Genomic DNA, 25,451 nt, shown 5'->3' with positions numbered 1-25,451 from the left:
CACCATTAGCTCCAGAGGGTCGGAACGCAGGTGTCGTCCTCGTTGTTCGTCCCAGAGCCGCGCCGCCGTCCTCCTCGCAGAACCGGAAGATAGAAGCCGGGTGAGTATAGGAAGCAAGAAGACTTCAAAGGCGGCAGAAGACTACAGATCTTCGTGAGGTACCGCGCAGCGTTTGCGCTGCGCGCCATTGCTCCCACACACACACACACAACGGCACAGCAAAGGGTGCAGGGCGCAGGGGGGGCGCCCTGGGCAGCAATTTTTACCTCATATATAGGCTGGCACAAGTATAGATATACGGCTGAGGCAGTATATAAAGCCCCACCAGTATAAAGAAACAGCGGGACCGAAGCCCGCCATTGAGGGGGCGGAGCTTGTTCCCTCAGCTCTAACCAGCGCCATTTTCTCCACAGCAAAGGGTGCAGAGAAGCTGCTCCCGGACTCTTCCCCTGCTGTACACAAGTAACAGGGTGCAAAACGAGGGGGGGGGGGGGGGGCACATTAATTTGGTGCAAAATGTATTATTATAAAAGCGCTTACTAGTCTGGGACTTTGTTTCAGAACCACAGGGCGCTGGGTGTGTGCTGGCATACTTTCTCTCTGTCTCTCCAAAGGGCCTTATTGTGGGTCTGTCCCCATATCCTTATATCCCAGTGTGTGTGGGGTGTCAGTACGTGTGTGTCGACATGTCTGAAGCGGAAGGCTCTTCTAGGGAGGATGCAGAGCAGATGGTAGTATTGTCTCCGAAGGCACCGCCGACGGCTAATTGGGTTGACATGTGGAATGTTTTGAATGCAAATGTGGCTTTATTACATAGGAGATTGGACAAAGCAGAGTCCAATTACCAACCAGGGAGTCACTCCATGGCTCTTACTGTGTCACAAGACCCTTCAGGGTCCCAAAAACGTCCCTTTACCCAGATAGCAGACACTGATACCGACACGGATTACGACTCCAGTGTCGACTATGATGAGGCAAAGTTGCACCCAAGGGTGGCAAAGAGTGTTCAATACATGATTATTGCAATAAAAGATGTATTACATATCACAGAGGACTCGTCTGTCCCGGACATACGGGTCTGTATGTTTAAGGGGAAAAAACCTGAGGTAACATTTCCCCCATCACATGAGCTGAACGCTTTATTTGAAAAGGCTTGGGAAACTCCAGACAAGAGGCTGCAGATTCCCAAGAGAATTATAATGGCGTATCCTTTCCCCTCACAGGACAGGTTACGGTGGGAATCCTCACCCACGGTGGACAAGGCCCTTACGCGCTTGTCCAAAAAGGTGGCCCAACCGTCCCTGGACACGGCGACCTTAAAAGATCCTGCGGATCACAGGCAGGAAACTACCTTAAAATCAATTTATGCGACTACGGGAGCCCTGCTCAGACCGGCGGTAGCGTCGGCATGGGTGGGGAGCGCAATTGCAGCATGGGCAGATAACTTGTCATCTGACATGGACACCCTCGACAAAGACAGTGTTTTGTTGACATTAGGTCACATAAAGGACGCAGCGTTATATATGAGGGAGGCTGCGAGAGATATTGGGCTTTTGGGTTCAAGAGCAAATGCCATGGCAATTTCAGCTAGGAGGTCACTGTGGACCCACCAATGGACTTGGGATGTTGACTCCAAGAGACTTATGGAGGCTTTGCCTTACAAGGGTGAAGTTCTGTTTGGGGAAAGCTTTGCGGACCTGGTTTCCACAGCTACCGCGGGTAAGTCTTCTTTTCTGCCTTACATTCCCCCACAGCAAAAGAAAACACCTCAATGCCAGATGCAGTCCTTTCGGTCTCATAAATTCAGAAAGGGGCGTGGTTCATCCTTCCTCGCCAGAGGTAGAGAGGTAGGGGGAAAAGAACACCAGCTTCGGCTAGTTCCCAGGAGCAAAAGTCCTCCCCAACCTCTACCAAATCCACCGCATGACGCTGGGGCCCCGCTGCGGGAGTCCGCACCGGTGGGGGCACGTCTTCAGCTCTACAGCCAGGTCTGGGTTCATTCGGATTTGGATCCTTGGGTGACAGGAATTGTGTCCCAAAGCTACAAACTGGAGTTCGAAGATGTGCCTCCACGCCGATTTTTCAAATCGGCCTTGCCAGCTTCTCTCCCAGAGAGAGCAATAGTTTCGGCGGCTATACAAAAGCTGTGTCAACAGCAAGTGATTATCCAGGTTCCCCAGTTGCAGCAAGGAAAGGGGTTCGATTCAACCCTGTTTGTGGTCCCGAAGACGGACGGTTCGGTCAGACCGATTCTGAACCTAAAATCCCTAAATCTATATCTGAAGAGATTCAAATTCATAATGGAATCTCTCCGGGCAGTGATCTCCAGCCTGCAAGGGGGGGATTTTATGGTGTCACTAGACATAAAGGATGCATACCTTCATGTCCCCATATATCCTCCTTATCAGGCGTTCCTGAGATTCGCTGTACAGGACTGTCATTACCAGTTTCAGACGTTGCCGTTTGGCCTTTCCACGGCCCCGAGGATTTTCACCAAGGTAATGGCAGAAATGATGGTGCTCCTGCGCAAGCAGGGTGTCAAAATGATCCCGTACTTGGATGATCTCCTGATAAAAGCGAGATCAAGAGAACAATTACTGAAGAGCATGGCTCTCTCTCTGAGGGTGCTACAACAACATGGCTTCTAAATTTGCCAAAGTCGCAGTTGGTCCCGACAACTCGGCTGTCATTTTTGGGCATGATTCTGGACACAGAACGGCAGAGGGTTTTTCTCCCAGTGGAAAAAAGCTCTGGAACTCCAGAACATGGTCAGGGTTCTGCTGAAACCAAAAAGAGTGTTGATTCATCAGTGCACTCGAGTGTTGGGAAAGATGGTGGCGGCCTACGAGGCCATTCCGTTTGGCAGGTTCCATGCAAGAACTTTTCATTGGGACCTACTGAGCAAGTGGTCAGGGTCCCATCTCCAAATGCATCAGAGGCCAGGATTTCTCTCCTGTGGTGGCTCCAGAGTGCTCACCTTCTAGAGGGTCGCAGGTTTGGAATTCAAGATTGGGTTCTTGTGACAACGGACGCAAGCCTCCGGGGTTGGGGAGCAGTCACACAGGGAAAAAACTTTCAGGGAATATGGTCAAGCCAGGAGGCTTGTCTGCACATAAACGTGCTGGAATTAAGGGCCATATACAACGGCCTGAGACAGGCGGAGCATCTCCTTCGTAACCTACCTGTTCTGATCCAGTCAGACAATATCACAGCCGTGGCGCATGTAAACCGCCAGGGCGGAACAAGGAGCAGAGCAGCAATGGCGGAGGCCACCAGGATTCTTCGCTGGGCGGAAAATCATGTAAGCGCTCTGTCCGCGGTATTCATTCCGGGAGTGGACAACTGGGAAGCAGACTTCCTCAGCAGACACGATCTCCATCCAGGAGAGTGGGGACTTCATCAAGAGGTCTTTGCAGAAGTGACAAGTTGTTGGGGACTCCCTCAAATAGACATGATGGCGTCACACCTCAACAAGAAGCTTCGGACATATTGTTCCAGGGCAAGGGACCCTCAGGCAATAGCAGTGGATGCGCTAGTAACACCGTGGGTGTATCAAGTGGTCTATGTGTTCCCTCCGCTTCCGCTCATCTCAAAAATATTGAGAATCATAAGAAGAACAAAAGTTCAGACGATACTCATTGTCCCAGATTGGCCTTGAAGGGCCTGGTATCCAGATCTTCAGGAAATGAGCACAGAAGATCCTTGGCCGCTTCCTCTCAGAGAGGACCTGTTACAACAGGGGCCGTGTGTGTTCCAAGACTTACCGCGATTGCGTTTGACGGCATGGCGGTTGAACACCAGATCCTAGCTAGGAAAGGTATTCCAGGGGAAATCATCCCTACTCTACTTAAAGCTAGGAAGGAAGTAACGGCGAAGCACTATCACCGTATCTGGAGGAAGTATGTGTCTTGGAGTGAATCCAAGAATGCTCCTATGGAAGAATTCCAGCTGGGTCGTTTTCTCCATTTTCTACAGACAGGAGTGGATATGGGCCTAAAGTTAGGTTCCATTAAGGTGCAGATTTCTGCCTTATCACTATTCTTTCAGAAGGAATTGGCCTCTCTTCCAGAGGTACAGACTTTTGTGAAAGGAGTACTGCACATCCAACCTCCTTTTGTGCCCCCTGTGGCACCATGGGACCTGAACGTGGTGTTGCAGTTCCTTAAATCACATTGGTTTGAACCACTTTAAACTGTTGAGTTAAAATTTCTCACGTGGAAAGTGGTCATGTTATTGGCCTTGGCATCTGCAAGGCCGGTGTCAGAATTGGCGGCCTTGTCCCACAAGAGCCCCTATCTGATTTTCCATGTGGATAGAGCGGAATTGAGAACTCGTCCACAATTTCTACCTAAGGTGGTTTCGTCGTTACACATGAACCAACCTATTGTAGTGCCGGTGGCTACGGATGTCTTGGAGGAGTCCAAGTCCCTTGATGTAGTCAGGGCTTTAAAAATCTATGTAGCCAGAACGGCTCGTATTAGGAAAACAGAGGCTCTGTTTGTCCTATATGCGGCCAACAAGGTTGGCGCTCCTGCTTCCAAGCAGACTATTGCACGCTGGATCTGTAACACGATTCAGCAGGCTCATTCTACGGCAGGATTGCCGTTACCAAAATCGGTGAAGGCCCATTCCACTAGGAAGGTGGGCTCTTCTTGGGCGGCTGCCCGAGGTGTCTCGGCATTACAGCTTTGCCGAGCAGCTACTTGGTCGGGTTCAAACACTTTTGCAAAATTCTATAAGTTTGATACCCTGGCTGATGAGGACCTCCTGTTTGCTCAATCGGTGCTGCAGAGTCATCCGCACTCTCCCGCCCGGTCTGGAGCTTTGGTATAAACCCCATGGTCCTTACGGAGTCCCCAGCATCCTCTAGGACGTAAGGGAAAATAAGATTTTAAACCTACGGGTAAATCTTTTTCTCCTAGTCCGTAGAGGATGCTCGGCGCCCGTCACAGTGCGGAATAAATCTGCAGTACTTGTACATAGTTACTGATGTAGTTACACGAGAGTTGTGTACGGTTGAGATCAGACTGTTGCTGATTTCTGTAGTTCATGCTGTTAACTGGTTTAGTTATATAACATGTTATATGGTGTGTTTGTGGTGTGAGCTGGTATGTATCTCACCCGTAATTAACAAAATCCTTTTCCTCTAAATGTCCGTCTCCTCTGGGCACAGTTCTATAACTGAGGTCTGGAGGAGGGGCATAGAGGGAGGAGCCAGCTCACGCCCATTAAAAGGTCTTAGAGTGCCCATGTCTCCTGCGGAGCCCGTCTATACCCCCATGGTCCTTACGGAGTCCCCAGCATCCTCTACGGACTAGGAGAAAAAGATTAACCGATAGGTTTAAAATCTTATTTTTTGTAAGTGGCACTACTGGTCACACCTGGCATGCATAAACGGTTGCATATGCATGTGCTTGTAGAACTAAAAGTGCCAGCATACCCATGGCTGCCAGAACATGTTGATGCTTGTAGCACTACACCATTCCATTGCACACCACTGTACGAGAGCGTTCCTAAATCCTAAGGCATCTTCTTCTTCCTAAATGTTATCCAAAGGGATAAAAAAAAGGGGGTGTGGTTCATCAAATCGACAGTGTCGAGGTCGACAATGTTTAGGTCGACCACTATAGGTCGACAGTCACTAGGTCGACATGGATGGAAGGTCGACAGGGTTTCTAGGTCGACATGTGCTAGGTCGACAGGTCTAAAGGTCGACATGAGGATTTTATTTTATTTTGGTGTCGTTTTCTTCGTAGAGTGACCGGGATCCCAAATTAGTGCACCGCGTCCCCTCGCATGGCTCAGCATGGTGCCTTCGCTCCGCTACCGCTTCGCTCGGCACACTTTACTGTTCCAATCGTAGTCCACGTGGATCGTTAAGTATGAAAAAATTCAAAAAAAGATAAAAAATGTGAAAAACTCATGTCAACCTTTAGACCTGTCGACCTAGCACATGTCGACCTAGAAACCCTGTCGACCTTCCAACCATGTCGACATAGTGACTGTCGACCTAAACATTGTCGACCTAGACACTGTCGATCTTCAGACCGGATCCCAAAAAAAGGATCTGTACACCATTAAACTGCTCCAGGGAAAGCAGACTCGTCTGTGTGCAAAATCCCAGAGACTGGACCAGCAACGTGCTAAGCTGTCACTAGTGTATCACTTTTTATATACAGATTTTGCGTTCCCTTTAATTAACACATACTAACACTTTACCTTCTCACATGTGTGCTGCCCTGGGGTGGCTGGCCTATGCCGGTTTGTGGGGTTCTGCACCCCAGGCCCAGATATAGTATTAGGTTTAGGACCACCAGCATCAGAGGAGCCTTGTCGAGGCCTGGTGGCTTTGCCATATTTCTGCAGATATATGTAACGAAGACCTCTGGATTTCTATTATATGTAGGTTTTCAAGTCATGTTACCCATATAGTTTGGTGTGCTGGGGGACACCAGGGGTTAATCCCCATCCTGTCTCTTGCTTAGATTTACCCCTCCATTTCAAGCACCTGAAGTATATTGTCAAATTGATATGAGCAACTTGCATTCTGTTTTGCTAAGCTGTCACTGTGCCAGTTCCGCAGAAGTAATGCTGAGATGCCTGGATGAGGCAGTCTGCCCCCCTGGATTTCAGACCTACACTGAAACGACTGCAAGAAAAAAATAGAGGCCCTTAAATCAGGCTCCAGCATGAAGTTTTCACTCTGCGCACACTAGTAATAGCAAAGTACCAAAATGTAAGAGGATTACCCCTGCCCCGTCCTCATTATACACAGCGGCCCCTTATTACTCTATGAAGGGGATGACTTAAGCCCTCGCACACATCTCATTTGTTAATCTTATACTTAATTTGGAGTAAACTTTTGTGTCTCTTACACTGCATTTTCCCGGTGCCTCTGTGGTCTGGTGTATACATAACTACGTGTGCCCAGCCCATCATGCTGTCTGCCAGAGCGGACATGGGCCCTGATACTGTTCACAATGCTTTACTCCCAGCTCAGAACTAGAAATCAGCAGGGACAAACGCAGAGGGGGGGGGGGGGGGGGGGTTTCCAAATGCATGGTTTTAGACCAAGTGTGGCCAGCCCATGAAGAGGGCATAATTAGCACTTACTAGTAACAACTGCTATCGTGGTATTGATTGCTGTCTCTGGTCTGGTAAGGGAATGAGTTCGGGGCAACTGGAACCCACCCTGTGTTTGATCATGCTTACTGTGACTGAGACTTGCTCCGTAAAAATGTTCTGTATGGATTGGTGGCACATGCGTGTCTATAATGAGTGCAGTGTGTGCGGTGTACACAGGCCCCTGGGTCCAGGGGGGCCCACACCAGCGGTGCAAGTGGGTGGGTACGGCGTACCCTTAAGAATTTAGCCGTGGGTACGCAGTACCCACCGCCGACGGGCCGCCGCTCTCTCCCTCCCTCCCTCTGCTGCTGCTGCTGCTCACCGCCGCTGCTGCTTGAGAGGAGGAGAACGCAGCGTGCGCCTCTCCTGCCCCTCAGTGCCTACCTTCAATTCAGCACCGGCCCGTGAGCCAATCAGAGCGAGTGGACCAGCAGCCAAGGCTCCTGATTGGCTGCCGAACCGCGAGCTTTGAGTGGCTCACGGATCGGCGCTGAATTGAAGGTAGACACCCGCACCGCCGCCGGAGACTGAGGGGCAGGAGAGACGCACGCTGCGCTCTCCTCCCCTCACACACAGGACAGCAGCAGCGGTGAGCAGCAGGGGAAGGGGGGGGGGCATGTGTACCTGGCACTGGGGGCATATCTGGCACTGGGGGGACATGTGTATCTGGCACTGGGGGGACATGTGTATCTGGCACTGGGGGCATATCTGGCACTGGGGGAGACATGTGTATCTGGCACTAGGGGCATATCTGGCACTGTGGGGGCATTTCTGTATCTGGCACTGGGGGGCAATGTATATCTGACACAGCGGGGGCATTTGTGTATCTGGCATTGTGAGGCAATGTGTATCTGGCACTGTGAGGCAATGTGTATCTGGCATTGTGAGGCAATGTATATCTGGCACTCTGGGGGCATTTGTGTATCTGGCACTGTGGGGCAATGTGTATCTGGCACTGTGAGGCAATGTGTATCTGGCACTGTGAGGCAATGTGTATCTGGCACTGTGAGGCAATGTGTATCTGGCACTCTAGGGGCATTTGTGTATCTGGCACTGTGGGGCAATGTGTATCTGGCACTGTGAGTCAATGTGTATCTGGCACTGTGAGGCAATGTGTATCTGGCACTGTGAGGCAATGTATATCTGGCACTCTGGGGGCATTTGTGTATCTGGCACTGTGAGGCAATGTGTATCTGGCACTGTGAGGCAATGTGTATCTGGCATTGTGAGGCAATGTATATCTGGCACTCTGGGGGCATTTGTGTATCTGGCACAGTGAGGCAATGTGTATCTGGCACTGTGAGGCAATGTGTATCTGGCACTGTGGGGCAATGTGTATCTGGCACTGTGAGGCAATGTGTATCTGGCACTGTGAGGCAATGTGTATCTGGCACTGTGAGGCAATGTGTATCTGGCACTGTGAGGCAATGTGTATCTGGCACTATGAGGCAATGTATATCTGGCACTCTGGGGGCATTTGTGTATCTGGCACTGTGAGGCAATGTGTATCTGGCACTGTGAGGCAATGTGTATCTGGCACTGTGGGGCAATGTGTATCTGGCACTGTGAGGCAATGTGTATCTGGCACTCTGGGGGCATTTGTGTATCTGGCACAGTGAGGCAATGTGTATCTGGCACTGTGAGGCAATGTGTATCTGGCACTGTGGGGCAATGTGTATCTGGCACTGTGAGGCAATGTGTATCTGGCACTGTGAGGCAATGTGTATCTGGCACTATGAGGCAATGTATATCTGGCACTCTGGGGGCATTTGTGTATCTGACACAGTGAGGCAATGTATATCTGGTACTGTGGGGCAATGTATATCTTGCACTGTGGGGCAACGTGTATCTGGCACTGTGAGGCAATGTGTATCTGGCACTCTGGGGGCATTTGTGTATCTGGCACAGTGAGGCAATGTATATCTGACACAGTGGGGGCATTTGTGTATCTGGCACTGTGAGGCAATGTACTGTATATCTGGCACTCTGGGAGCATTTGTGTATCTGGCACTGTGAGGCAATGTATATCTGGCACTCTGGGGGCATTTGTGTATCTGGCACAGTGAGGCAATGTGTATCTGGCACTGTGGGGCAATGTATATCTGGCACTATTGGGGTCATATGTGTATCTGCCCCTCCCCCCATATGTATATCACCCCCCCATTTTCATTGGCCACGCCACATGCGGCATTTGGCCACACCCATGCGCACGAACACAGTACCTATAAGACATTTTTTCTACTTGCACCACTGGCCCACACCAAACACCTGTGTTCAATGACTTACCTCTCCGGATTTGTACTGATGACGCTAGTGATGTCACAGTAGCTCAAATGACTGCATTCTCAGCTTTTTTTTTTTACCTCTATATGATCTCATTTTGTGGAGTTGGTAGATCTCCAGTGCAGCATACAATGAAGTCACAAGAATATTTCTTCTGGAAATAGTGTGTCCTTCGCTAGCAATCTGGCAGCCTGTGTTGCTTATCAGAGCAGATTAAGGGGAAAACAGGCACATGCTGCTTTAATATGGCTGAAACCATAAAACAGGATTAGCCTCAATAACGTTTTCTGCAGCATCGTTGTTTGGTTATTAGTATTACATACTATCTTTTCTTTTCAAAGTTATAGGGTCTGATTCTGAGATATGCAGCTGTGCTTATCTCCAGGTAATCCTGAGCTGGGCAGAATCTCACCCATTCATGAAATGGGCATTTCAGGATGTAAGGTGGGCAGACGATGAACAGTTTTGTGGGCGTGCAATGGGCGTGCAGCAAGAGTTACACTGCATATGCCACGGGGGCACTTATATCAGACAGACCTCTTACACCCAGCATGGAGTAAGGGGTCTATTCATGAAGCAGTGATAAGAGAGGAGAAGTGAGCCAGTGGAGAAGTTGCCCATGGCAACCAATCAGCTTTGAAGTTACATTTATCAAGTGCATTTTATAAAATTATACCTAGCAGCCGATTGGTTGCCATTGGCAACTTCTCCACTCTTTTCACTGCTTCATGAATAGACCCCAAAGTGTCAGGTCCTGGACTGATGGCAATGCACAATTATAACTGGCCAACCACATTTACATGTCGGCTTTGTCATGGCAACAAGACTTTTATTACCATGTAAAAAATATTATATAACATTTGTCTAAAAGAGAACAGTTTTGGGAGCTGATTATACCACGTTTGTAATTGGATTTCAATTATATGCAATTGAAGCGTATCCCGGTGATTGTATATAAGTGTGTGTCAGCATTTCACGGTAGTTACAGTTATGTCGGCGTACATGTACACAGACTGATTCCTGCCCCTTCCGGACATACAGAATATCATCTTTCAGGAATGTCAGGAATTCTTGTATTCCGACCTTTTATGGGAAGACAAGACACATAGCTCTATATGGTCGCTTGCAATATAGCAAACAAGCAAGAGAACAAGTGCACAGGGGAAAGACGTAAAGCACATGAAATGTATTAAAGTGCGTCTGTCATTTTGTGTTCTCTACTAATATTCCGTACCCCTAAACCCCCTCTCTAGTACGTAACCCTCCCCCTCACGCTAGGGTTAATTTTGTTGGGAGCCAATTAACCTATCAGTATATTTTTGGAGTGTGGGAGGAAACGGGAGTACCCAGAGGAAACCCACGCAAGTACAGGGAGAATATACAAACTCCACACAGTAAGGGCCGTGGTGGAAAATTAATCCATGACCTCAGTGCTGTGAAGCAGTAATGCTAACCATTACACCGTCCGTGCTGCCCAGGACTATCCTGCAATCAGGCCATTGGTTCTGATGCTCAGGGGGGCTTGGGGAATTTTGCACTTTGGAATTTTTGCTAAGGAAAAAAAAATGCTCACCATGGCGTAACCTCGACACATTTTGCAACAGCCACACACACGGTATGAAAGTGGGCAGAGTAATGTCAACTTGCCCAAACCCACTGGCGAGATGATAGAGCATTATCTACAATTGTGCGCCAAATCGCAGGGATAAAATGAGTTCCCTAAAAAACGCATTTGCTCGCAGGTCAGCAATTCATGTTAGGCATGCGTAACATACGCCTGCGACCAAGTTATCTTTTAACGCATTCACTATTAGGCTTCAATAAAACATAAGCAGCCCTCTTGTACGTCAGATACAACTCTTGTGGTTTGCTAAGATGCGCACACAAAGCAGGAAGAATGAAACTGTTAGCGTCAGCGGTGACTTTACTTCCAGCCAATCAGAAGCTGTTCACTAGCGACACCATCATTTGGTGTATTTGCCACCCACAAATGGTACAACTTGGTTAGGTGTATATGTGTCCTTACTGTACTTTGGCCTACAATAATAGTCCACCCCGTCACTCCCGCCTCTCCAAGTGCAGGTGTATGTATACGCCACGATTGTGCAAATAACACTTCGGGGCATATTTCCATCAAATTATTTTGGGGATATCCCCTAAAAAGAATAATTTTTAGGGGGTACCTACAAATATTAAGGATCCCTAGGATTTAAGAAGGAGTGATCACAGTACTTATGCACTTACTGCTGGTCGTTGGGATGGGCGCATATCGGAGCCCTCTCCTGGCGACTCAGAAATGGTACATTTAGGCGGATAAAGACTTCTTATTGCCTCGAACTGCGACAATAAAGAATCTTTATTTTTGGGGGACACCCTGCAAATACTGTATTTATAAGTATGCCCCGCTTTATATCATAAAGAAAATGTATACTGGAAGAAACGCATCCCTTTGCCGAAGACGCGTCATTAGAAACTTCTGATGAAACTGCAAATGTTCAACTTTCCGCTGTAAGGGGTAATTATTGTGGGTTCGTCATTACGGCTGCCTTCGGCACGGCAATCGTTCCTGTTTGCAGTGGAAAGTAAAGAAATCAGATTGTATTTGCTTAGTACACACAGTTCCAATTTCGGTAACTATACAACTGGCATTACCCCGTGTGCCCATGTCTGCAACGCACATATTACCTAAGACTGGCAGAGCAAAGTGGTACGTTAACCATTACTGGTCCGGACAGATGGAAATAAAGCAGTGACACAGCCCTCCTCAAGGGGACGCTTGTGAGTTGTTTTGATATGGGGTACTCAAAAATGCAATAAATGCACATTTAAAAAAAATAGACCCTGATGGGGGTATTCAGTTATCGGCGGTGTGCCGCTGCGCACATTACCGATTATTACAGTCCAACAACACTGCAGATTGGGGGGCTGCAGAAACGGGCGGAACGCCGACACCTCCCTTAGGGGTATATTTACTATAGTGCGGGTGTTTACAAGTGGAGATGTTGCCTATAGTGACCAAATTCTACTTAGCATATATCTAGCATCTTCTAGAATCTGATTGGTTGCTATGGGTAACACCACTGTTAAAATAATGAATTTAGTAAATATACCCCTTACAGCTTTTAGACAGCAACTAACCAAGTCTATAGCCAGCAGTAGCAAATAGCGCCACCTGCAGTCTGTGAGGAGGTACTACACACCACTTCATTTCAGCAACAGGCAGTAGCTCATAGTAATTCCCAAGCAGTCAGTGTACATTTACTGTAAATCCTTTCTATTTACTCCTTCAAATTAATTTATGTGAAGCAAGTACAGTAAATTCCTATTGATATAATATAGGATTTCCAGCAACTCTCAGGCAAAATATCTTATAACAATTATTTTTTTCTTGCTAGAATAATATACATTTTATTAATGAATATTCTTTATCTCTCCTCTCTATAGGTCCTGTCTAACATAGCCATCTACCTGTGTACAATCGCCGTCGGTATCATGTCCTACTATATGGCGGACCGCAAGCACCGGAAAGCCTTTCTCGAAGCACGCCAGTCACTGGAGGTCAAACTCAATCTAGAAGAACAAAGCCAGCAACAGGTAGGGGCTGTTATACCATGGACTTGAACCCATGACCTATTACATTGCAGTCAGACACACTACTCATGGAGCAGCAGGTAAGGGCTGTTTTACACCTGTAAGCGTCATACATAGGAAAGTCCATCAGTCGTACAGCCTCAGTCTGTGCTGAGTGGGTGCTGCCATGACGTCTCTTCCTCTCTGTATATAAACTAGAGAGAGGCAACGAGACCGAATGGCATGGAAATGTTAATCTATGACTCTCTAATCATTGTTTTCAGTTAATTGGCCCCTAAATCTACAACCCAATAATGTTCAATAAAATAAGAATTTACTTACCGATAATTCTATTTCTCATAGTCCGTAGTGGATGCTGGGGACTCCGTAAGGACCATGGGGAATAGCGGCTCCGCAGGAGACTGGGCACATCTAAAGAAAGCTTTAGGACTAACTGGTGTGCACTGGCTCCTCCCCCTATGACCCTCCTCCAAGCCTCAGTTAGGATACTGTGCCCGGACGAGCGTACACAATAAGGAAGGATTTTGAATCCCGGGTAAGACTCATACCAGCCACACCAATCACACCGTATAACTTGTGATCTGAACCCAGTTAACAGTATGATAACAGAGGAGCCTCTGAAAAGATGACTCCCAACAATAATAACCCGATTTTTGTAACAATAACTATGTACAAGTATTGCAGACAATCCGCACTTGGGATGGGCGCCCAGCATCCACTACGGACTATGAGAAATAGAATTATCGGTAAGTAAATTCTTATTTTCTCTAACGTCCTAAGTGGATGCTGGGGACTCCGTAAGGACCATGGGGATTATACCAAAGCTCCCAAACGGGCGGGAGAGTGCGGATGACTCTGCAGCACCGAATGAGAGAACTCCAGGTCCTCCTCAGCCAGGGTATCAAATTTGTAGAATTTAGCAAACGTGTTTGCCCCTGACCAAGTAGCTGCTCGGCAAAGTTGTAAAGCCGAGACCCCTCGGGCAGCCGCCCAAGATGAGCCCACTTTCCTTGTGGAACGGGCTTTTACAGATTTTAGCCGTGGCAGGCCTGCCACAGAATGTGCAAGCTGAATTGTACTACAAATCCAACGAGCAATAGTCTGCTTAGAAGCAGGAGCACCCAGCTTGTTGGGTGCATACAGGATAAACAGCAAGTCAGATTTCCTGACTCCAGCCGTCCTGGAAACATATTTTCAGGGCCCTGACAACATCCAGCAACTTGGATTCCTCCAAGTCCCTAGTAGCCGCAGGCACCACAATAGGTTGGTTCAGGTGAAAACGCTGGAACCACCTTAGGGAGAAACTGAGGACGAGTCCTCAATTCCGCCCTGTCCGAATGGAAAATCAGATAAGGGCTTTTACAGGATAAAGCCGCCAATTCTGACACGCGCCTGGCCCAGGCCAGGGCCAACAGCATGACCACTTTCCATGTGAGATATTTTAACTCCACAGATTTAAGTGGTTCAAACCAATGTGACTTTTGGAACCCAAACTACATTGAGATCCCAATTTGCCACTGGAGGCACAAAAGGAGGCTGTATATGCAGTACCCCTTTTACAAACGTCTAAACTTCAGGGACTGAAGCTAGTTCTTTTTTGGAAGAAAATTGACAGGGCCGAAATCTGAACCTTAATGGACCCCAATTTCAGGCCCATAGACACTCCTGTTTGCAGGAAATGTAGGAATCGACCCAGTTGAATTTCCTCCGTCGGGCCTTACTGGCCTCGCACTACGCAACATATTTTCGCCAATTGCGGTGATAATGTTTTTGCGGTTACATCCTTCCTGGCTTTAGATCAGGATATGGATGACTTCATCCGGAATGCCTTTTTTTTTTTCCTTCAGGATCCGGTGTTCAACCGGCATGCCGTCAAACGCAGCCGCGGTAAGTCTTGGAACAGACAGGGTCCTTGCTGGAGCAGGTCCCTTCTTAGAGGTAGAGGCCACGGATCCTCCGTGAGCATCTCTTGAAGTTCCGGTTACCAAGTCCTTCTTGGCCAATCCGGAGCCACGAATATAGTGCTTTCTCCTCTCCATCTTATCAATCTCAGTACCTTGGGTATGAGAGGCAGAGGAGGGAACACATACACTGACTGGTACACCCACGGTGTTACCAGAGCGTCTACAACTATTGCCTGAGGGTCTCTTGACCTGGCGCAATACCTGTCGAGTTTTTTAATCATGTGGACGACTTCTGTGTGAAGTCCCCACTCTCCCGGGTGGAGGTCGTGCTGAGAAAGTCTGTTTCCCAGTTGTCCACTCCCGGAATGAATACTGTTGACAGTGCTATCACATGATTTTCCGCCCAGCGAAGAATCCCTGCAGCTTCTGCCATTGCCCTCCTGCTTCTTGTGCCACCCTGTCTGTTTACGTGGGTGACTGCCATGATGTTGTCCGACTGGATCAACACCGGCTGACCTTGAAGCAGAGGTCTTGCTAAGCTTAGAGCATTGTAAATGGCCCTTAGCTTCAGGATATTTATGTGAAGTGATGTATCCAGGCTTGACCCTAAGCCCTGGATATTCCTTCCCTGTGTGACTGCTCCCCAGCCTCGCAGGCTGGCATCCGTGGTCACCAGGACCCAGTCCTGAATGCCGAATCTGCGGCCCTCTAGAAGATGAGCACTCTGCAACCACCACAGGATGGATACCCTTGTCCTTGGTGACAGGGTTATCCGCTGATGCATCTGAAAATGCGACCCGGACCATTTGTCCAGTAGGTTCCACTGGAAAGTTCTTGCGTGGAATCTAACGAATGGGATTGCTTCGTAGGAAGCCACCATTTTTACCCAGAACCCTTGTGCATCGATGCACTGAGACTTGGTTTGGTTTTAGGAGGTTCCTGACTAGCTCGGATAACTCCCTGGCTTTCTCTTCCGGGAGAAACACCTTTTTTTTCTGGACTGTGTCCAGCAACATCCCTAGGAAACAGAAGACAAGTCGTCGGAACCAGCTGCGATTTTGGAATATTGAGAATCCAATCGTGCTGCCGCAACACTACCTGAGATAGTGCTACACCGACTTCCAACTGTTCCCTGGATCTTACCCTTATCAGGGAATCGTCCAAGTAAGGGATAACTAAAATTCCCTTCCTTCGAAGGGATATCATTTCGGCCATTACCTTGGTAAAGACCCGGGGTGCCGTGAACCATCCCTACGGCAGCGTCTGAACTGATAGTGACAGTTCTGTACCATAACCTGAGGTACCCCTGGTGGGAAGGGTAAATTTTGACATGAAGGTAAGCATCCTTGATGTCCCGAGACATCATGTAGTCCCCTTCTTCCAGGTTCGCAATCACTGCTCTGAGTGACTCAATCTTGAATTTGAACCTCTGTATGTAAGTGTTCAAAGATTTTAGATTTTAGATTTAGAAATCGGTCTCACCGAGCCGTCTGGCTTCGGTACCACAATAGTGTGGAATAATACCCCGTTCCCTGTTGCAGGAGGGGTACCTTGATTATCACCTGCTGGGAATACAGCTTGTGAATGGCTTCCAAAACTGCCTCCCTGTCAGAGGGAGACGTCGGTAAAGCCGACTTTTGGAAACGGCGAGGGGGAGACGTCTCGAATTCCAATATGTACCCTTGAGATATTACCTGAAGGATCCAGGGGTCTACTTGCGAGTGAGCCCACTGCGCACTGAAATTCATTGAGAACGGGCCCCCACCGTGCCTGAGCTTGTAAGGCCCTAGCGTCATACTGAGGGCTTTGCAGAGGCGGGAAAGGGTTTCTGTTCCTGGGAACTGGGTAATCTCTTCAGCCTTTTTCCTCTCCCTCTGTCACGAGCAGAAAAGAGGAACCTTTTGTCCGCTTGCCAACAAAGGACTGCGCCTGATAATACGGCGTCTTATTTTGAGAGGCGACCTGGGGTACAAACGTGGATTTCCCAGTTGTTGCCGTGGCCACCAGGTCTAAAAGACCGACCCCAAATGTCCCCTTTCAAAGGCAATACTTCCAAATGCCGTTTGGAATCCGCATCACCTGACCATTTTACTGGTAGAATTGGACAACGCACTTATACTTGATGCCAGTCGGCAAATATTCCGCTGTGCATCATGCATATATAGAAATGCATCTTTTAAATGCTCTATAGGCAATAATATACTATCCTTATCTAGGATATCAATATTTCCAGTCAGGGAATCCGACCATGCCAACCCAGCACTGCACCTCCAGGCTGAGGCGATTGCTGGTCGCAGTATAACACCAGTATGTGTGTGAATACATTTTTGGATACCCTCCTGCTTTCTATCAGCAGGATCCTTAAGGGCGGCCATCTCATGAGAGGGTAGAGCCCTTGTTCTTACAAGCGTGTGAGCGCCTTATCCCCCCTAGGGGGTGTTTCCCAACGCACCCTAACCTCTGGCGGGAAAGGGTATACAGCCAATACTTTTTAAGAAATTATCAATTGTTATCGGGGGTGAAACCCACGCATCATCACACACCTCATTTTATTTCTCAGATTCAGGAAAACTACAGGTAGTTTTTCCCTCACCGAACCTAATACCCCTTTTTGGTGGTACTCGTATTATCAGAAATGTATAAAACATTTTCCATTGTCTCAATCATGTAACGTGTGGCCCTACTGGAAATCACGGTTGTCTCTTCACCGTCGACACGGGAGTCAGTATCCGTGTCGGCGTCTGTATGTGCCATCTGAGGTAACGGGCGCTTTAGAGCCCCTGACGGCCTATGAGACGTCTGGACAGGCACAAGCTGAGTAGCCGGCTGTCTCATGTCAACCACTGTTTTTTTTATACAAAGCTGACACTGTCACGTAATTTTCAACAGTACATCCACTCAGGTGTCGACCCCCTAGGTGGTGACATCACTGTTACAGACACTCTGCTCCGTCTCCACATCATTTTTCTCCTCATACATGTCGACACAAACGTACCGACACACAGCACACACACAGGAAATGCTCTGATAGAGGACAGGACCCCACTAGCCCTTTGGGGAGACAGAGGGAGAGTATGCCAGCACACACCAGAGCGCTATATATATATATATATATACAGGGATAACCTTATATAAGTGTTTTTCCCCTTATAGCTGCTGTATGTTTTAATGCTGCGCCTAATTAGTGCCCCCCTCTCTTTTTTTAACCCTTTCTGTAGTGTAGTGACTGCAGGGAAGAGCCAGGGAGCTTCCCTCCAACTGAGCTGTGAGGGAAAATGGCGCCAGTGTGCTGAGGAGATAGGCTCCGCCCCCTTTTCGGCGGCCTTATCTCCCGTTTTTCTGTATATTCTGGCAGGGGTTAAATGCATCCATATAGCCCAGGAGCTATATGTGATGTATTTTTTGCCATGTAAGGTATTTTTATCATGTTTTATTGCGTCTCAGGGCGCCCCCCCCAGCGCCCTGCACCCTCAGTGACCGGAGTATGAAGTGTGCTGAGAGCAATGGCGCACAGCTGCAGTGCTGTGCGCTACCTTATTGAAGACAGGAACGTCTTCTGCCGCCGATTTTTCCGGACCTCTTCGCTCTTCTGGCTCTGTAAGGGGGCCGGCGGCGCGGCTCCGGGACCCATCCAGGCTGGGCCTGTGATCGTCCCTCTGGAGCTAATGTCCAGTAGCCAAGAAGCCCAATCCACTCTGCACGCAGGTGAGTTCGCTTCTTCTCCCCTTAGTCCCTCGATGCAGTGAGCCTGTTGCCAGCAGGTCTCACTGAAAATAACAAACCTAAACTAAAACTTTCACTAAGAAGCTCAGGAGAGCCCCTAGTGTGCACCCTTCTCGTCGGGCACAGAAATCTAACTGAGGCTTGGAGGAGGGTCATAGGGGGAGGAGCCAGTGCACACCAGTTAGTCCTAAAGCTTTCTTTAGATGTGCCCAGTCTCCTGCGGAGCCGCTATTCCACATGGTCCTTACGGAGTCCCCAGCATCCACTTAGGACGTTAGAGAAATATTGAGTCTCTTCTTATTTGTTTAGAGCTTTTCCTAGTATTTACAGTGAAACGCGTGTATATCCATGTAACATGGATAGTATTACAGTGAAACGCGCGTATATCCATGTAACAAGGATAGTATTACAGTGAAATGCGTGTATATCCATGTAACATGGATAGTATTACAGTGAAACGCGCGTATATCCATGTAACATGGATAGTATTACAGTGAAACGCGCGTATATCCATGTAACACAGCGAGCAGGGTGTTCTACAAGGGTCCAGCGTGACTGGTCACTGCATAGTTACGGCATAGTTATGGCTGTAACTGTAGGGCTTAATAAGTAGGGCACCTGACCTTCGGATAGGTCACTTCATCTCCATTTGGCCGTTGGTGTCATCAGTTAATCATTATCAGCTGTTTCTATAGGGCCAGCTGTACTAAGCCTTGAAAAGTGATAAAGTGGAGAGTACCAAGCAATCAGCTCCTAACTGTCATTTTTCAAACCCAGCCTGTAAGATGGCAGTTAGGAGCTGATTGGCTGGTACTTTATCATTCTCCACTTTATCACTTTTTTAAGGCTTAGTACATCTGGCCTATGTATTATGTGGGCTCAGAAAGAGGAACGGAGGTCTATGAGACAGTTGTGGGATCTATTTACTAAGCACTGGAGAGAGATAAAGTGGAAAGAGATAAATTACCAGCCAATCAGCTCCAAACTGTCATGTTGCAGACTGTGCTTGAAAAATTACAGTTAGGAGCGGGTTGGCTGGTACTTTACTTTATCTCTCTTCTCTTTATCTCTCTCCAAGGCTTAGTACATAAGGCCCCAGTGACGTTGCTATAGAGATAACGTTTTTTTGTCTCACCTACTTCTGCCATATTTAGAACCTGACCCTTGTCCCTATTGGATTCCTGATAGCTTAGCGTCATGAAATCTGGTATCTGGTTTCTGCCGACATCTGCTTCTCCTTCTCCATTATCCTGCATTGACCAAAATGATCCTGTATGATGTTATGTTATGCACTCAGTAGATGTTAGTACTGTACAAAATCCTAATATATTGACATGAAAGAGGATAAGTCTCCTACATGCAGAGAGGAGACTGACATTTTGCCTTCTGAATCGATATTCAATCTACCAGTTCACAAATGACGTAATTGAGGCATGAGACACAAGTGCCTCGCGGCTCAGTGATGTCGCTAGCACCCAGTGAATCGCATTCTCATGAATATTGGTCCAACCACAACATGGCTGTGTCCGCTGTGCAGTGCCGTAACTAGGCATTTTAGCGCTGTGTGCAAGAAACGGCATTGGCGCCCACCCCACCTTATGTAAAATATGGGCAGTGCGCACCGTACGCGCGTGCAAAAAATGAGGGGCGTGGCTTCATGGGGAAAGGGTGTGGCCACAAAATAATACCAATTCATACTACGGTGCACAGTAGTCTCCATTATTCAAATTACACCGCACAGTAGCACCACTACACCAGGTAGAGACCCTTTTACACATTACGGTAGTCAGCGTCGCCTTTTTACACATTACGACAGACAACGTCCCCTTTTTACACATTACGGCAGGCAGCGTCCCTTTTTACACATTACAGCAGACAGCGTCCCCTTTTTACACATTACGGCAGACAGCGTCCCCTTTTTACACATTACGACAGACAGTGTCCCCCTTTTTACACATTATGGCAGACAGCGTCCCCTTCTTTCACATTATGGCAGACAGCGTCCCCTTCTTACACATTACGGCAGACGGCGTCCCCCTTTTTGCACATTACAGCAGACAGCATCCCCCTTTTTACACATTACGGCAGCCAGTCCCCCTTTTTACACATTACGGCAGCCAGTCCCCCTTTTTACACATTACGACAGACAGCGTCGATAGAGAGAGAGAGACAGACAGACACTTACCATCTCTCCCCGCTGTCCTCTGTGACACTGGCTGATGCTGCTGTGCTGTGTTGGGGCGGCTGCGGCTGGGCAATGGAGCTGAGCGGCGCCTGCAGCTGGGGCATGTTGGCGGGTCCTCCCCGCTCTGAAGCTCCGTACAGTGGAGCTGAGGCGGCTTGCGGCTGGGGCATGTTGGCGGGTCCTCCCCGCTCCCATGCTCCGTAGTACGGAGTATGGGAGCGGGAAGGACCCGCCAACATGCCCCAGCCGCAAGCCGCCTCAGCTCCACTGTACGAAGTCCGTACAGTGGAGCTGAGGCGGCTTGCTGTGCTGGGGCGGGCTGCGGCTGGGCAATGGAGCTGTACAGAGCTCTGATGCTCTGTACAGTGTTAAACAGGGCCGTAACTGTGCGCTCCCCAGGGCTCTGCGCTGTGTGCGAGGCCCCTCTCGCACACACCTAGTTACGGCCCTGCCACTGTGTATACTGCAGGTGACAAGTCTTTATAGTACAATGTGACAGATTGCTTAGTGCAGGCATGTCCAAACTGCGGCCCTCCAGCTGTTGTGAAACTACATATCCCAGCATGACCTGACACAGTTTTGCTGTCAGGGAATGCTAAAGCTGTGTCAGGGCATGCTGGGATGTGTAGTTTCTCAACAGCTGGAGGGCCACAGTTTGGACATGCCTGGCTTAGTGTAATAAAATTAGAGGCACATGCTATGTGGATGTCGGACATAGTTGTGTGATTTTCTTTTACAGCACTGCGCATGGGTTCCGATTATTCATTTGATAAACAATTTTAGGTGCGGACTATGTATTACGCTTCTTGAAAAGTTTCTATAAACAAAGTTACTGGGATCCGGTGTGCCCAGTCTGTTACCACAATACCATACCTCAGAGGTGGGTACTCTCTGTCTGCAGCGCATGATTGGCCAACGCTTACGGCACGCTTTTCGATATCTCCAGATGCCCTCTGCTTTACCAGCTGGGTGGCTTGTGTAACTCATACACAAGGACAGGCTCAGTGATGTCACTACAAGTCATACAGTGACTACTGTGATAGAAGCACTGGTACAGTGATAAATGGTAAATATATGTTTGTGCCAGACTTGACGAGAGTTTGAGCATTCAGTAAAAGCCAGAATTGGTTCCTGGGGGGTGTGGATGTGAGAGAGAAGGGAGGGCTCCATCCACAAGGTCCGCTTTGGGTCTTTAGGTCTTCAGCCTGAGAGCTGGGTCATTTAGTGCCTGTACCTGTAATAGGCTGATAAATGCTGTGTCAGGGCTTGGCTCGGGGTCCTGGCTGTTGTGTATATGGAGGAGTCCATCTACCCAAGAAGAAGGCACCCCCGTCCTGATCTCCTCACACTACTTATTCATCTACATTACATTTAATGAACACTGACCTAAAGATTAGGGAGAATCAACTACTTAACCATAGGGCTGCGGCAACCATTGGTGGGATCCAAAGATGCACAAGGCGGTATTACAGCGTCTGACGCACGGATGTACAAATTGGACAAAATGACTCTGTATTTGGATCCATTATCCACAGTAATTGTGTCTGTAAGGCGACTTCCCCTCGCTAACAATAAAAAGCAGTTAATTTGCTTTGATGTAATTTGTTTACATCCTTATTACACACATGCCCTGTACAGCCTATCTTTATATCCCAATAACAAGACACTTCTTATCTATTAGGCCATAAACAAGAACATCACACACTGGACCATTCTCAGCAGCTTCTCAGGGCTCCTCCAGGTGCTGCTACAGCAAGCAGCTTGTCAGGGCTCCTCCAGGTGCTATTACGGCAAGCAGCTTGTCAGGGCTCCTCCAGGTGCAGTTACAGCAAGCAGCTTGTCAGGGTTCCTCCAGGTGCTGTTACAGCAAGCAGCTTGTCAGGGCTCCTCCAGGTGCTGTTACAGCATGCAGCTTGTCAGGGCTCCTCCAGGTGCTGTTACAGCATGCAGCTTGTCAGGGCTCCTCCAGGTGCAGTTACAGCAAGCAGCTTGTCAGGGTTCCTCCAGGTGCTGTTACAGCAAGCAGCTTGTCAGGGCTCCTCCAGGTGCAGTTACAGCAAGCAGCTTGTCAGGGCTCCTCCAGGTGCAGTTACAGCAAGCAGCTAGTCAGGGTTCCTCCAGGTGCTGTTACAGCAAGCAGCTTGTCAGGGCTCCTCCAGGTGCTGTTACAGCATGCAGCTTGTCAGGGCTCCTCCAGGTGCTGTTACAGCATGCAGCTTGTCAGGGCTCCTCCAGGTGCAGTTACAGCAAGCAGCTTGTCAGGGTTCCTCCAGGTGCTGTTACAGCAAGCAGCTTGTCAGGGCTCCTCCAGGTGCTGTTAAAGCAAGCAGCTTGTCAGGGTTCCTCCAGGTGCTGTTACAGCAAGCAGCTTGTCAGGGTTCCTCCATTTACTGTTACAGCATGCAGCTTGTCAGGGCTCCTCCAGGTGCTGCTACAGCAAGCAGCTTGTCAGGGCTCCTCCAGGTACTGTTACAGCAAGCAGCTTGTCAGGGCTCCTCCAGGTGCTGTTACAGCAAGCAGCTTGTCAGGGTTCCTCCAGGTGCTGTTACGACAAGCAGCTTGTCAGGGCTCCTCCAGGTGCTATTACAGCAAGCAGCTTGTCAGGGTTCCTCCAGGTGCTGTTACAGCAAGCAGCTTGTCAGGGTTCCTCCAGGTGCTGTTACAGCAAGCAGCTTGTCAGGGCTCCTCCAGGTGCTGTTACAGCAAGCAGCTTGTGAGGGTTCCTCCATTTACTGTTACAGCATGCAGCTTGTCAGGGCTCCTCCAGGTACTGTTACAGCAAGCAGCTTGTCAGGGCTCCTCCAGGTGCTGTTACAGCAAGCAGCTTGTCAGGGTTCCTCCAGGTGCTGTTACAGCAAGCAGCTTGTCAGGGCTCCTCCAGGTGCTGTTACAGCAAGCAGCTTGTCAGGGCTCCTCCAGGTGCTATTACAGCAAGCAGCTTGTCAGGGCTCCTCCAGGTGCTGTTACGGCAAGCAGCTTGTCAGGGCTCCTCCAGGTGCTGCCACGGCAAGCAGCTTGTCAGGGCTCCTCCAGGTGCTATTACGGCAAGCAGCTTGTCAGGGCTCCTCCAGGTGCTGTCACGGCAAGCAGCTTGTCAGGGCTCCTCCAGGTGCTATTACAGCAAGCAGCTTGTCAGGGTTCCTCCAGGTGCTGTTACAGCAAGCAGCTTGTCAGGGCTCCTCCAGGTGCTGTTACAGCAAGCAGCTTGTCAGGGCTCCTCCAGGTGCTGTTACGGCAAGCAGCTTGTCAGGGCTCCTCCAGGTGCTGTTACAGCATGCAGCTTGTCAGGGCTCCTCCAGGTGCAGTTACAGCATGCAGCTTGTCAGGGTTCCTCCATTTACTGTTACAGCATGTAGCTTGTCAGGGCTCCTCCAGGTGCTATTACGGCAAGCAGCTTGTCAGGGCTCCTCCAGGTGCTGTTACAGCATGCAGCTTGTCAGGGCGCCTCCAGGTGTTGTTACAGCAAGCAGCTTGTCAGGGCTCCTCCAGGTGCTGTTACAGCAAGCAGCTTGTCAGGGCTCCTCCAGGTGCTGTTACAGCATGCAGCTTGTCAGGGCGCCTCCAGGTGTTGTTACAGCAAGCAGCTTGTCGGGGCTCCTCCAGGTGCTGTTACAGCAAGCAGCTTGTCAGGGCTCCTCCAGGTGCTGTTACAGCATGTAGCTTGTCAGGGCTCCTCCAGGTGCTGTTACGGCAAGCAGCTTATCGGGGCTCCTCCAGGTGCTGTTACAGCAAGCAGCTTGTCAGGGCTCCTCCAGGTGCTGTTACAGCAAACAACTTGTAAGGATGTCGACAGTCAAAATACCGACAGTGTGGGCGGGACAAAGATAAATTACATCATCGCCCCTGAATCAGATGGCCGGGTTGGATGATGTGATTTGCACCCACCTGCTTTGCGTGTCCGGGCAGTCTGTTAGAAATTGGAGAATCTCTAGGACATTCTATGAGTATACAACTAGGACCATCCTCTGTAACGTAAAGGCTTCATATTAGTTTATTGTACACCACAGTATACATAGTGATTTTTATCTTCATTACGTTGACTAACAATCTAGAGAACGGCAAGTTACACGATAAAATATAATTTTTTTTATTTTTTTAGTATTAACGCCCTACGTTGTGCCACCTCCAAATCCTGCCGCCTGAACTTGTCTGATTATACGCCAAGCCAAGACTAGCCGGCCCACATGGATATACAGAATTACCCGAAGCACTGTGTTCATCTGCCCCCTGACCCCATAAATAATGCGTAAAAAAATAAGATTTTACTCACCGGTAAATCTATTTCTCGTAGTCCGTAGTGGATGCTGGGGACTCCGTAAGGACCATGGGGGAATAGACGGGCTCCGCAGGAGACTGGGCACTCTAAAGAAAGATTTAGTACTACTGGTGTGCATTGGCTCCTCCCTCTATGCCCCTCCTCCAGACCTCAGTTAAGGAAACTGTGCCCGGAAGAGCTGACATTACAAGGAAAGGATTTTGGAATCCAGGGTAAGACTCATACCAGCCACACCAATCACACCGTATAACTCGTGATAAACTTACCCAGTTAACAGTATGAACAACAAACAAGCATCACTCAACTGATGCCACATAACATAACCCTTTAGTAAGCAATAACTATATACACGTATTGCAGAAAG

At 48.8% G+C, this 25,451-nt stretch overlaps 1 protein-coding gene across 2 annotated transcripts in view; it reads left to right on the top strand.

Moving 5' to 3' along the window:
* ADCY3 (adenylate cyclase 3) overlaps window positions 1-25,451 on the top strand; it is a 241,451-nt gene that overhangs the window by 84,672 nt on the left and 131,328 nt on the right. For both annotated transcript variants that reach the window (XM_063915060.1, XM_063915059.1), the window contains exon 2: window positions 12,853-13,002. In XM_063915060.1, coding sequence (XP_063771130.1) covers window positions 12,853-13,002 — 150 coding nt within the window. The remainder of the gene's footprint in view (window positions 1-12,852; window positions 13,003-25,451) is intronic.

Source organism: Pseudophryne corroboree, chromosome 4 (genome assembly GCF_028390025.1).
Source record: "Pseudophryne corroboree isolate aPseCor3 chromosome 4, aPseCor3.hap2, whole genome shotgun sequence".
In the NCBI taxonomy this organism is placed as follows: domain Eukaryota; kingdom Metazoa; phylum Chordata; class Amphibia; order Anura; family Myobatrachidae; genus Pseudophryne; species Pseudophryne corroboree.
This window is presented reverse-complemented; position numbering and strand designations above follow the sequence as displayed.